This window comes from Penicillium oxalicum, chromosome I, assembly GCF_001723175.1.
Source record: "Penicillium oxalicum strain HP7-1 chromosome I, whole genome shotgun sequence".
Taxonomy (NCBI): domain Eukaryota; kingdom Fungi; phylum Ascomycota; class Eurotiomycetes; order Eurotiales; family Aspergillaceae; genus Penicillium; species Penicillium oxalicum.
Window position 1 is genome coordinate 2,971,763 of NC_064650.1, and position 14,036 is coordinate 2,985,798.

The window sequence follows — 14,036 nt, forward strand, 5'->3', positions numbered from 1 at the left end:
GTTCCTAGTCTCTTTAATTTTGATAGTATCCGCGGTTCGCTTCATTTTGGCGGTAACTGGCGCTATGATGAAACAGTCCTTCAGATGAAAGTACAGTACAGCTGAAAAGATTGTCTGAATTGAGAGAATGCAAGCACCTGACAGGAGTCCTCGACGAATCAGCCAAGTCATCAATGCGGGAGTCACTGCGGGAGTCATTGCGGGAGTAGCGACGATCCCCCTCCTCCACCTAATGAATGTCGACACCGCCTTTAGCTTCTCCCGCTTTCTCCTTTTCCCTTTTCTTTTTTTTTTCTTTTGAATGAGAGCATTCCTTTCGCTTTGTTTTGACAGGCTGTTCATTGTTCCAGCTGCACGCAACCTTTTCACTCTGGTCCTCTGCGGGCAGTCGCAATTCTGGTTCGACTTTTAGGATCGATCTGGGAATTGACCCTTCTATACCGTCCCAACCGATACCCCTGAACTCCGATAGCTCGGATATACTTCGAGTAAGTCCGCTGTTTTGCTTTCAGGTGAATCGCCGTCCACACCAGACGAAGACGGGCAGATTACCGCAACGATCCTCTCTGCGATATATGAGAAACTGTATGAGCTGTGTTCGATCCGACTTGCTTAAGGTCGAAATCAATGGACGAGTCAGTGGCTCAGGATACAGCCAGCACCTACAGATGCTTGATCGCCATGCAGTATCCCAGTGGTATTAGGGGGCGAGCTTGAGCTTCCGGATCTCTCCACATATGCAGCAGCTTTTCTGGACACCAATTGCATTGAATCAATGTGGACTAATGAATTTATTCGCTTTCCCAGGTCTCTCCTCTGTGTACTCGCCGATAATTAGCTGGGCAGCCAAAGTTCCGATCAGTTCTCCCTCTGAGAAAGACTTCTCAACCCCAAGATCTGCTTGACCACCATGGCCTCGGGACAAGAGACAATGCCAATTCATTCCGATATCGAAGCTGAGATGACGGCACCCGCAACCCCTCTGAGCTCAGCAGCGCCGTTGGGCAGCGACGACACCGGCAAAGCGAGCCCCGAGTCATCCAAGGAGAATGTTCCCGGTGCAGATGGCAAAAACAGTGTCTCTCCTAAGGCGGCTGTCAAACGTCCAGTGTCGAGTTCCACGAGCTCGACAAAGAGGCCAACTTCATCCTCTGCTGCAAGCAAGACCGCATCATCAACTGTTCGCTCAGGCACCACGGCGAGCTCACTGAGCAAGCCTCCCACAAGGCCCCTGTCGGGTTCCACCACCACTCGCAGACCTTTGAGCAGCTCAACTACCACATCTCACCGATCGCGTCCCTCTATTAGCAGCTCCGCTGACGAGAAAACCCGATCAATTGCCAGCTCCGGGGACGAGAAGCGTGGCATTTCAGGCTCAGCCAAGCGGATGTCTATGGTCGGCACTTCCTCCACCCGACCACCATTGAAGACTTCCTCGACCCTGGATCGTCGATCTAGCATTGCGGGTGCGCCTCTAGAGAAGAAAACCGCACCCTCGACAGTGTCTCGAACCACTTCGAGCTCCACAGTTAAGCCGGTCGGCAAGTTGACATCAGCGACTGCACCATCAAGTCGGTCAACACCGTCGACCACCGCCGCCCGTCCAGCAGCTCGGCCCATCTCCTTGACGGCCAGCACCCGAAGCGTGGCTTCCTCGGTCAGTGACCCAAAGAAGCGCCTGAGCACCATTGGTGGCACCACGGTTCGATCTTCCGAGAGCACCGAGAAAGTTCAAGCCCTGCAGACCAAGCTCTCAGAAAGCGAGGAGATCATCTCAAATCTTCAATCGCAGCTTGAAACTGTGAATGAAAAGCTAAGCCAGCTGACTATTGCGAGCGAAGATGGCGCCAAGGAAGGGGAAGCCGCAGAAGCTGCCAAGGCCAGCCACGCTGGTGAACTTGAGAAGTTGACCTCTGCTCACGCCGAAGAGCTGGAGGCACTCCAATCACGTCTGAAGCAGGCTGAAGCTCACCGCAAGGAGCTTGAGGAAAAGTTCCAGAATGATCTTGACGAGGCCAAACAGTCCGCAAATGTAAAGGACGATGAAGAATTGAATGCCGTGCTTGCTCAGAATGAGAGCCTCAAGGCGCAAATCGAGGAATTGAACAAGGGCCTTGAGAGAGATGTTGCTGAGCACAAGACCGCCGCCGAAGCCTTTGAAGAGCAAATCAAGGTGCTCAAGGCCGACTTGGCGTCCCAGAAAGCGTCTTTGGAGGAAGAAAAAGCCACGGCTATTGAGAATCTGCAGAGAGAACTGCAAGGCCGTGATCAAGTCATGGAGGAGCTGATCGCCGCGCACAAGAAGCTGACCGACTCCAAGGATGAAAAGCTTTCTGCTGAGCAGGAAGCCGCGAAAGAACTTCGAGACCAGATTCTTTCGCTCGAGACCAAGCTTACCGAAGCGGAGTCGGCCACGAAAGAGAGCTCTCGGGAGACCGACATATCTCTGTTGGAGAAAGAGAAGGAAGTCGCCGAGCTGAAGGAAACCCTCGAGAAACTTCGCCAAGAGCTCGAGTCGGCTCGTGACGCTACTGTCGCGGATCAGGCGGCCAAGGTGAAGGACATGGAGTCTTCTCATGAGCTCGCTTTAGCGGCTCTCAAGGCAGAGCATGAGAACGCTCTGAGCTCCCTCTCCGCGTCGCACGCCGAAGAGCTCACCGTCGCCAAGGCTGCTGCTGAGTCAAGCGGATCCGAACACTCTCAGCAGCTGGATGAGCTTCGGGAATCCTTGGAGGCGTCCAAGGTCGCCGCTCAGGAAGCTCAGGCCCGTGCCATCGAGGAACTCAAGGCCGCCCATGAGGCTGAAATGAAGAAGCTGCAGGAGCAACTCGAAGTTTCACAACGGGCCCTTGACGAAACCCGTCACACTTTGGAAGAAGGCAAAGCATCCGCCCAGGAAGATGCTGTTCATGAAATCGATGACCTCCATCACAAGGTTGAGTCCCTGGAGACGCAACTGTCAACGACCACGAGCGAGATCAAGGCCCTCCAGGAGGAGATGCAAGGCAAACAGGCTGAGGCGGAACAGTTGTATCAGAGTCTGAAGAGAGTTGAGACCGAAGCAAAGTCCAAGGAGGAACATCAGCAGGCTATGCTCAAGGAGCGCGAAGCTCAGGTTGAGGCCGCTGAGCAGAAGGCCGCCGAGGCTATCCGTCTCTTGGAAGAACAAAAGTCCCTGACCACTACTACTTCTGACCAACACGTCCAGGAGCTTGAGACTCTCAGAGCTGCGCATGTCGCTGAGCTCGAACGCGCTCAACAAGACTCTTCATCTTCCCACAACATTGTGTTGAGCGAGCTTCAGCAAAAGTACGATGAGCTCAGTGCCAGGAATAAGGAATTAGAGCAGGGGCACGTCGAGAAAGTGGAGTCCCTGCAGGCTCAGCTGAAGTCTGCCCTGGAACGCCATGCCACTGAGATGTCTTCTCTGACCGACGCTCGCGAGTCAGAGCTCGCTGAGCTTCAGAACCAGCACGAGCAGACCAAGGCTACGCTGCAGGCTGAGCTGGAGTCTCTGCGAGCTTCTGAGGGTGCGAACCAAGTCTCCCACGCAAAGGAGCTTGAGGAGCTTCAGAGAGGCTTTGCAGAGACCAAGGCCAAGCTTCAATCCGAACTTGAAGCTTCCCAGGCTTCCAAGGCTGCTGATGCGGATGCCGAACACGGACGAGCGATTGAAGAATTGTTGCAACTCCAAGATATGAAGATCACTTCTCTCCGGGCAGAATTTGAGGAGTCGCAAAAGGCCAAGATCGAGGAACTCGAGAAGTCCCACGAGATTGTGCTCGCCAATGTTCGTGAGCAACTCGAAAAATCCAACGCTGCTGCTCAGGATACCTCTATGATCGACAGCTTGAAGGTGACTATTGCTGAACTCGAGGCACAGCTCGCCAATGCGGCCGAGGCCCAGGCTGCTATGCAAGAATCCGCTGAGGGCGTTTCTCGAGCCCTCCAGGAGAAGCACGCCGTGGAGCTCTCTGGCGTTCAAGCAGAGCATGCTGCGCTGTCCAGCAAGCACCGTGACACCCTTGCCCAGCTGGAGGACCTTCAGCGATCTGCCCAAAACGCCGCCAGCGGCAGCCAGTCTCAGTTGGAGGCCCTTCAGAAGGAACTCGGCCTGGCGCAGCAGGAGATTGCATCTCTGAAGGAAAAGCATACGGCGACCTGCCAAGAGCTGGAGGAACTGCTTGTGCACAAGAAGTCGATGGAGGAGAAGATTGCCAGTGGCCAGCAAGATCTGAATGATCAGATTGACAAGAACATGCAACTTCTCAACCAACTCGGGGACGTGGAGAGCGACATCTACGCGAGCCGCAAGCAAATCCGGGAGCTTGAGGCCGAACTGGCCGCTCTCAAGGCGAACACCGGTAAGAGTACTCCAAGCGGACTGAATGCGAGCCGATGGGCGCCTGTGGATGAGAGCAATGAGACAGATGTAGGAGGAGTTCCAGCCGCAGTGGAAGGTGAGGACCTTGGTCCATCCATTGAGGGAACGGTGGGACCTCCCCGTTTACAATCTTTCTCCTCAGAGTTGCCTGATTTTCATCCATTTACCTGAAGATGAGGCTCCGGTCAAACGATGCTCTTTTGTACCCAAACACTAATCATTTTTTTGTCGTTCTTCCGCGTAGATGGCAAGCATCCAGGAACAGCTTAAGCACATCCGTTCTGCGAACGATGATTGGTATGACGAGCACCGCAGGTTAGTCTCCGACTCTTTTTTTTTCATTGCTGCTTCACATCCATGATGGATTGTGGCTTTGGGGAAAATTTCCCTTGCGTTTGAGAAGTTGTGCAGACTAATCTCCTTTTTCGTTGATGACAGACTTCTCGGCGAGTTGGCTCAAGTTTCTCGACGTGCCACTCCCAATCCTCCGAGCACTTCGTCCACTCCACGCCCCGAGTTGTCCGCATCCGCCTCGGAATCTGAGGGTGGTCCCAGTCGGCCTGCTGAGGTGGCCGTCGTCCGGTGATTACTGAAGAATCAGTAGTTGGACGTGATTGCCGCTTGCTTGGTTGAAATCCCATCTCCCCCCGGAGCGTTTTTCTGAATCCCCTTTCTGGATTGTTATCCGAGCTCTTTGCTCTCTTTTTGAATCCTGTATCCTGTTGACTTGATTCTCTTCCTTTCCTCCTCCCCCCCCCCCCCCCCTCTCTCTTTCTCTCTCTCTCACTTTCCTCTCTCCTTCTCCTCCCTCGCCCTCCGCCGTCCTTCCGGTTGCCGTGTCCATCTTGACTCGCCCCGTTTTATATTGTATGTCATAAAATCCAGGATACCCTGCTCTTGCGTTTGTCCCCTTCTTGGCGGGTTCCAGGTCCAGCATGTATCCATGCTCCCCCTCATACTGATAGTTTCCATCCTTGCCACCTTTTTTTTGCCCTCTTGGTCCCAATTTGAAGGAGGTCTCTCTCTTTCCGTTTACTCTATTTTATTTAATTGAAGAGAGAACTGTTTTTTTTATATTCTTCCCTTTTCCCTCTTCATGTGACGGGTTCTGCGAGGGGCTAGTACTGTATGGATCTATCGGTGGTGGTGTAAATGGGTCAAATGACGGCTCCGCGCCATCCACATGCCCGTAGCACGTTCTCAGCGGTTTTTGATTGATCCGGGGGCTGAGCACGTGCCCAGCACCCGTTGCCGCGTGGTTTGGCCTCGGCTGCATTGGCGGGTCGAACTATCAGACTGACATTCTCCCCAGGTTGTTTGCTTCTGCTCAGCATGAAGACTGGAATCATCCCGTGGTCAATTTATGTAAGCAGCTCCTCTGGAGAAGCTTATAGTAATTAAAAAGGAACATGGCAAGACAGAAAAGGCAATGAATATATATACACAGTAATTAATATGGATATGTAAAAATCCTCCCATGACAAGGACCCCCCTATCAGTGAACAACATCCTCCTGCACCTCTCTCTCTCTCTCTCATAAGAAAGAAGGAAAGAAAACTCATTCATCAAGATTAAACCACTGCTTTCGCATGGGCTGTATCGAACCAAATAGTGCCCGAAAGGGTGCCAGCATCCTCCGTTTGCGGGCCTGCTTCTTGGCCTGCACGGCGCGCTGCATCTCCTTATACACGGTTGGAGTAATGATCGGCGACGGGGGACGAGGACCCGCGCCGCGGAGGAGGAGGATTGCGATCGAAAACTTTGTGAATCGTACGGTTTAGTCCACATGGCGGCGTTGATGGCGTCCTGTCGGGCGTCGCTGTAGGGACTTTCGCGGGGATGATACTGTTGCTGCTCGAATATTGTGGGTGAGGAGGGATGGGTGAGGATCTGCTGGTGGGGGTTGTATAATCCAGCTCGTTGGAAGGGTTGGGGGTGGATGGGGTCGGGGGGGGTGATGATAATTGTTTGGGTGGTTGGATCTTGAAGTCGTCGTTGTGGTTGTGATTGTGATTATCGTCCTGGTCCTGATTCAGGTCCTGGTCCATGTTCATGTCCATGGTCAAGTCGTATTCCTTTCGCGGACCGGCGGGCCCGGAGAGGGTAAAATCTTCGCAGAATTCGGCATAGGAGCGACGGACTCGTTTTTCCCGTTCTCGATCACGAACGGCGCGTTTGGATTGTCGTCGTTGGACGACTCCTTCGATCGGTTGGTAGGAAGGTTCTTCGGTCTGGAGCGGAGAGGCAGCGCGGTGGGAGTGAAGAGGGGGATCTTCATGGGTTGGTGAATAGTGTTGTAAGTGATGGTGGTGATGACGATACTGCAGATGGGAGAATGGAGGGGTGGACGAGGATTCGGTGTTGGTCTCGACGGTCGCATCGAGAGCTTTGATGTTGGTCTCGGTGAGCTCGATGGCGATGGACTGGCCCAAGGCCGGCATGGACGATCGGGACATGCGCTTCGACACCCATCGGGTCAATTGAGTCACGGTTCGTCGACGGGGAATTGATCGACCCGCCGTGGACAGGGAATGGTGGGATCCTGTCGATCGGATCGATTGATCATCGCGACCAAGTCGCATGTCGGGCATCGTGAGTGTTGATCGGAACTCTCTCTCTCTCGACTATAGTTCACTTGCGGGTACTCTTGTATAGGAAGGGAGTTTACGTCCCTCGTGGATATAGAACTGCAAAAAAGACAACGGCCCCCCAAAATTGTCAAAAAGAGAGAGTGGGTGAGAGTGAGAGAGAGAGGATATGAAGCTTGACCAAGATTTGACATTGACACTCTCAACTCCCCAGATGGAGAAGCGAACAGGAACCATGGTATGAAAATGGGAAATGTCCAACCGACGAGGGATCCATCAGGGTCCCAGAAGGCGCACACAGAGTTTGGTACCACCCACGACCAGTTCTCCTCCTGCTCCTTCTGGTCTCATCTTCAGCCTCACCAAGAGACAAAATCCCCCAAAACAACACCATCCAAAGCCTCGTGATGGGGGGTCCAAGTCTCGACGGATTTCAATCCAATCAGTCGAGAATGGCCCCATCCTGCTTCAAACCACCGTTGGCATGTAAACCGGGAACCACCCGCTTATAGTTCTCCACAGGCTCGTGCAGGTGTTTTGTCTCGTGTCGATGGTCGCAACAGGAGAGTTTTTGAGATCGTGCACCACGTTCCACTTTCTCTTTTTCTTCCGTCAAGATTGTCTCCGCGTGGGCGCCACCCACGCCCCCCCCCCCCCCCCCCCCTTTTTTTTCCACGATCCACTCCTTTTTTTTTCCCCAAAGGTGGAATCCAGATCAGGCTGTAGCCAAAGCTTCATGATTGGTGTACACGAGGGAACGGTGAAGAGGGAAGGACTGATTTTTAGGGTTGACTTGGGAGTCGGGAACTTCTGCACTGACTACAGAAGGGGAAAAAGCTGAAATTGCGAGTTTTCTTGGCCAAGCTCAAAGTTCATCTTGCTAGGAGTCAGTCTAGTGCAGTGTCAGACTATAGAGTCCATAACTCCATATGTACCTGGTGGAGGTTCTTGATCATTGACCAGGTACCCTTGACCCATGTCAGTAATAAGTCTACTCGATTGGGGAGCATACTGAGTCTACTTGCAGGCTGCTACAGTAGTAGCAGCAGACTTGATAAGAGAGATACCTAATTTATTACGTCTCGGGGGGAGATTCCAAAAAGGACAATCCCTTGACTGCAGTACACCTTCTCAACTCTCAAATACACTACGATCGTACTCTTCAAATCCTCAAAGCATCAAGACCCCGTGACGATACTCAGCTGCATGCCACCGGGCACTCATCCACTCACAAATCAAGCTCAAATCCCCCGTGTTCGTGCCTCGGAAAAGCAAACCCCAAAATCTCCACTTTCGACCGTCCACCGGCAGTGCACTTCTGACTTTGCGAGTGCCGGTGCAGTAGTGTAACGGTGACTCTGCGGGACACAGCAGGACAACACCGGGTGAGCGTCACTCGTAGACGGTGTCCAACGACAACAACGACTACTTACTACTGTAGTAATTCTCCCAATGCACAAGACATGAGCACTGCAACCTATTGAGTCCCAATCATGACCAACATTAGTACTTTGCTGATCAGGGAAACCTGTCTGGAAAGATCAAAAAGAGGGAGAGACCGTGGTCACGAGCGCGAGTGGCTGCAAAGTGCGGGACTGCGGATTGCGGACCATGTATGCATGTGTTGGTCACTTCAATCTGAGTAAATATCGAGTCTTTGTACTTGTCAAGTTTCAGGTAGGGACATGAGTATATGAGGAATAAGCAGTGCATATGGATGTACTGATGTCGTCCTCCGTGCCGGTAGCCCGAGACTTGACTTTTACTAGTACTGCCCCGGTAGGTGACTGAGTTCGGAAATGAGTACTGCATGACAAGGGTGGGTTGGCTGCAGTGGGGGAGCGGAGAATCACATTCATATCATGAGAGGTATTATTTCTTGGTGATAGAATGATAAAATATAGTAAGTACCTTAGTCTGAACTGCAACTCCGAACAGCCACCAGGCCTACTACGTACTCCAGTCATAGTGGAGGTCGGGGTATACATGTTCAAATATAGCTTAAACGCATCCAAGATCCCTCCCGTCTCTAGCCCGATACTCTATCACCTGCTATCTGGATCTCGTGTGCGTGGTCTATATTCATACACTTGTACATGAATCTGCACACCCAGTCCATATCCAGCACGGTAGATTAAAAACAACCCGAAACCCCTGCTGGCTGATCTATTTGTGCCCTTATGGGTTGACTTGGCAATAAAAACAACATGTGTCACCATGCATAATCACATATCTCTTATCGACGTATATTAAATCTGACCTATAACAAAAATGAGAGAGAGAAAGATAGAGAGAGAGATGGAGCGAGTGGAAACACGCACCAACAAAAAGGATCAAATAGAAAGTGAGACATCAAACGGCCGATTCATTGGAAGCGACCCGCACTCCCGTGTTCCCCAAGAATAGAAACGCTCCCTGCAACCTTTACCCAGTCCGGGGTCTTTTTGTCGCTCGGTGAAACCGGGCAATGTGTCTACTTATGTACCCAACTATTACTATTACTACTGCTACTAGACTTGGGGTTCTTACTTTCTGGTTTGTTTGTACACTTGCACTTGCCTTGCATATGATAGTGATGGTAGTTGAGAGTATATCCCCTGAGCTTCAACCTAGGTGTTTTCATAATAGGGACTTTGGGAGAGCAGAGGGGATATTTTCATTTGAACCCTTTTCTTATTGGTTGTTTGCCTTGCCCTTTTCCATTTTGTAAACGGACACGACGCTCTGTGCAAGAACCTTATGTGTGTAGAGCATCACAAGTATCACAAGTGGAAAGGTACAGTTAGGAGACGATCTGGACGGGATCAATCGATCCATTTCTGGAAGTTCCGAGAGTTTTTTTTTCATGGGCCTTTGCCCGGGGGGGGGGAGGCGGCATGTGTCACGATCAGGGTGACGAGGAGAGTCTGAGACAGAATGCATTCTTTTTGACATGTGCAGACTCCATCAAGCCGAGGAGGTGATGTGGTGCAAATGGATGATTTCCGCTCGCGCGTCAGACTCACCTGCGCCTAAGACGAGAGGTGGATTGGCTTCGAATGCGGATTTCAAAACACATTCGACCGGGTCTCTCTCCCTCTCTCTTGGTGCGGTGCCTCTACGGTGCCATGGTCGATGGAAACCCGCTTTTGATCATGAAGAATCATCAAATTACAATGGCCGAGTTGACAAGGTTTTCTATGTTCTGAGATTGCATGAAGCCATGTACATTAATTTTCCTCTTCGTTTTTTCTTTTTTTATCAGAAGGGGGAAAAAAGAAAAAAAAAAGAGTCCCATCCTAGCCAGACACACCGTCTCGTCCAAGACCCCAACGGCCAACCTCGCGCATGGCTTCATCACGACCTTCCACCAATCGCCCATCCGCATTCGAAGGATTGTTCTCTCCAAGGACTCCGGCAACACATTCCCACCCGGTGCGGCCACCGCCCCAACGGAGTACTTCGTTCTTGTATCGTTCTCCAGCGGAACGGTCCACTGCAGCCTGCCCGGACAGAAAGACGTCCTGCCAGATCTTGTTGGCGATCGCCCGGTCAAAGATGTAGCTGTAGTAGGTAGCGCCATAGCCGTACAGATGTCCAAAGAAACCTTGCCAGGAGGTGCGTGGCCGAATCTCGTCAGGTTCGGGCAGGCTGGAGTACTGGTTGAACACCCGGTGATAGATCTCGGTCGTGTCGATCCCCTTGGCGGCCTGATCGCAAGGAATGGAATGGTACGCCTGATCCACCAGCGCCATCAGAATCTGTGCCTCGTTCTCAACGGCCCCGTAGATGGAGCCGTGTGCCTGACGGTCCTGGTCCATGCTCCGCATCATGCTCTCCGACAGGGGCTCGTCGGTTTGCCAATGCCGAGCATACAGGGCCAAGACTTCGGGTGCGGTCGCAAAGCTCTCCATCAGTACCGAGGGGAGCTCGGCAAAGTCGGTCGAGCATCGAGTGCCGGAGATGGATTGGAGAGGCGTCTGGCCCAGAATCGAATGGACCGCATGACCCATTTCGTGGAATAGAGTGCGCACGCTCTGCTCGCTCAGCAGAGTTGGGCGTCCGGAGGCATTGGGCGCAGGTTCTTGGAAATCACACACCAGAGCGATGGTGGGCAATTGGCGCAGCGTATTGGTCTTGGGGTCAACGGCAGTGGCCATGCCGTCGTTGGGATGCACGGATCCATCCATCGAGGCGCATTCGGCGACCTCATCCGCCAAAATCTCGCGCGAACAGCGGAGTGTAAAGTGCGCAGGATTCGGATGCTTGCCGGGTCGCGAAAACAGATCGCAGTAGACCACGGCGATGTGCTGCTCCGCCTCGTTCACCACATCCAGCCGGCGGACATCTGGATGCCAGGTCTCTCCGGCAGCCGTCTCTTGCGGTACCAGTCGAACGCCGTAGAGACGGTCAAAAAGCCGCGACAGGCCCTGCATGACCGTCCCGAGGGAGAAGAACTCAGGAACGGCGCTCAACTCGCGCGACCGGCGGGCTTGGGAGTACTCCATCACGCGCTTGTGCACATAGTACGCATGGTCCCAGGGCTGCAGGGCGCCACCCTTCATCTGTTGCAGCTGGGCCAGCTCTTCGCTCACAAGACCCCGATTGCTCGAAATCAGAGACGTCAGGAAATTTGAGACTGCTTCGGGGGTTTTGGCCATTTTATCACTGAGGGTCATGTTGGCAAAGCTACTGTACCCGGAGAGTTGAGCCAGCTCCGATCTCTTCATCAAGAGTTTCTCCAAGCGATGGATCTGTCGAGAGCTTGACGTGCGGGTCGCAAGATAAACTTCCTTCCGAACTGCCTCATCCCTCACAGACCGGAGCACAAGTCGAGGGACGATACCCGCAGTCGGTACGGGGGCTTTGTTGTTCCATTTCTTGATCCGCTGCACCATCAGCGGATCTAGTCCCTGGAGGCTGTTGGCGCTGAAGACCACCTGGGATTTGGCGGGCTCTGCACCTCCAAAAAAGTCCGAGCCAACCTGGCTGATATCGTTCGACAGGTTGACAAATCGCTGTCTTTCACTTGGTGGCATGTGGATGGCAGAATTGGTAAAGTCCTTCATCAGAATCTGCGCCACAATAGTCTCGGCCTCGGTCCAATGTGAAGTCACGTCCGGGTTCGCGATCGCCTTGCTCAGCTGGTCATGCAGACCGGTGGTCGTGTTCAGAACATTCATATACTCGAACATGAGTGCGTACGCCTGCGTCGCAGCTTCCTGTATTTGAGGGTCTGCATGGATGGTCCGAATAAAGTCGGACAGATCGATCACACGACACAGAAGGTCGCTCAGTCGATCGAGGTTCCGTGCAAGCGCCCGGTATTCATCCAAGGTAGACGCTTGCAAGACTTTTGTCACAATAGCCTGGCATTTCTGCAGCGAGACATTGGCAAAATGACGAAATCCTTCTGGGCTGGTGAGGTATTGATTCTGAACCAACCCCGTCCGCTTTGACCCTAAACCACGCTTGTATGAGAAGTCCTTCCAAAATTGTCGAGAGTCGAAGACCCGTCGTAAGGTGTCATCATCGGCTTTCTTCCCCGAGGCGCCATGGTCGGCTGGGATGTAACTTGTATGGGCTCGTGGGATTGTCGAGGCAGCGCTTTCGAAGGTTCGTGATCGCTGGGAAGACAGACACTTGCGACACGTCCAAGGTCTGCGCCCAAGAGGGCGAAGCATAGTGAATGCTATGTAATTTTATGATGAAGAGTAGAAGTGACGCCAACGAAACGGATTTCACGCTCAAGACAACGGTCACGTCAAAAAGAAAAAAAAGTTTCCAAAATGTCAAAATGTCAAAAAATAAACTGGAAAATGCGGAGGAGGGAATGAGTCTGATGCGGGCAATGACGGGGGAGTTTTCTTGGGTTCCGCCGAGCCGAAGAATTCCCGTTCTTGGCTTCAACCTGACTTTGCTTCATCCTCATCACATCAGCTTCCGCTCCCTCACCCTTCACCTTCAGGATGTCGTTCCGGCCGATGTTGAAGCAGGTATGTCTAATCCCTGTCGATGGCTCATGCTCATTCGAGTGCAATTGGCTCTTTAATGGCGTTACTGACTCGACGATAGCGGGCTGTGGCTCCGATCGCAGCCACCCTCCTCGCTGGAGGATTGACCTTGTACCCTAAACAGGCTTATGCCGAGGACCTTCGCGACGTAAGATGATCCCTCACTGACCATTTCATGGTCTCCCTTTTCTCCTGCGCGCACTTCTCTGACGCATCCGATTGGGCGTACAGCGCAAACCCATCTACGATGATTACCCATCCGACGCCGCGGAGCCTACCAAGGCTGTCGCCCCGGCATCCCAGGCGGTTTCTCTGCCCTCATCGCAATCTCTTTCTACTTCTCCCACGCCAACAGACATCCTGACTTCTCAGGTTCGACAAGCTCGACTTTTCCTATACTCCCACTCTCTTGCCGCGGAGAACAGCTTCAACAACTTCCTCTCCCGCGCTCTGCACATCGAGAACGCCTTCACCAACACGATCGCATCGCTGGCTCCGTCACCCGAATCTGGTGAGCGCTTGACTCCCGGTGGTGTCTACGTGATCGTGTCCGCCATGGCCGGTTCCATTGTGTCACGCAACCGTGGTATCATCCTCCGCACGCTGTCTCCGCTCACTTTTGGCACCGTCGCTGCATGGACTCTTTTGCCCGTCACTATGAGAAATGTGTCCGACCTCGTGTGGGAATATGAAAAGAAGTTCCCCGTGGTTGCGGATCAGCACCTGGCTGTGCGGGAGAAGGCGGAGTACATCTGGTACACTGGCATTGCGCACAGTGGCATGGCCCGCCAGATGATGGAAGACAAAATTGGCGAGACTCGCAAGAAGCTCGAGGAGTTGGTGAGCAAAGGTCACTAGGGAAGGAAGTCTCGACTCTCCTCCAGCTTGATTCAGATCGCCTGTGAGCAATTGACCTTGTGGGGGAAATTTTCGTCTTTTGCATATGTACGCTTAGAGCCTTTAGATCCGATGATATAATGCGGACGTCTCCTTGATCAGACGGTGAAAATGATGTTTATCAACCACGGACAGGGCTACATTCGCAAGTCACCGCACTGTTTCAGGTTTCTT

General features: G+C 52.8%; 4 protein-coding genes across 4 annotated transcripts; 2 read left to right on the top strand and 2 right to left on the bottom strand.

The window, feature by feature from the left end:
- Nucleotides 1-910: 910 nt before the first annotated feature.
- Nucleotides 911-4,555, top strand: POX_a00974 (uncharacterized protein; the record flags this gene model as incomplete). Its single annotated transcript, XM_050109904.1, has 1 exon — nucleotides 911-4,555. The coding sequence occupies one exon, from the start codon at nucleotides 911-913 to the stop codon at nucleotides 4,553-4,555; it is 3,645 nt and encodes a 1,214-aa protein (XP_049973672.1).
- Nucleotides 4,556-6,066: 1,511 nt separating this feature from the next.
- Nucleotides 6,067-6,975, bottom strand: POX_a00975 (uncharacterized protein; the record flags this gene model as incomplete). Its single annotated transcript, XM_050109905.1, has 1 exon — nucleotides 6,067-6,975. One exon carries the CDS (start codon nucleotides 6,973-6,975, stop codon nucleotides 6,067-6,069), a length of 909 nt encoding a protein of 302 aa, XP_049973673.1.
- Nucleotides 6,976-10,250: 3,275 nt separating this feature from the next.
- POX_a00976 (Mitochondrial intermediate peptidase) lies at nucleotides 10,251-12,635 on the bottom strand (the record flags this gene model as incomplete). The annotated part of the gene is made up of 1 exon (XM_050109906.1): nucleotides 10,251-12,635. The coding sequence occupies one exon, from the start codon at nucleotides 12,633-12,635 to the stop codon at nucleotides 10,251-10,253; it is 2,385 nt and encodes a 794-aa protein (XP_049973674.1).
- Nucleotides 12,636-12,920: 285 nt separating this feature from the next.
- On the top strand, nucleotides 12,921-13,823 carry POX_a00977 (uncharacterized protein; the record flags this gene model as incomplete). Its single annotated transcript, XM_050109907.1, has 3 exons — nucleotides 12,921-12,947; nucleotides 13,027-13,113; nucleotides 13,197-13,823. 3 exons carry the CDS (start codon nucleotides 12,921-12,923, stop codon nucleotides 13,821-13,823), a joined length of 741 nt encoding a protein of 246 aa, XP_049973675.1.
- Nucleotides 13,824-14,036: the final 213 nt, after the last annotated feature.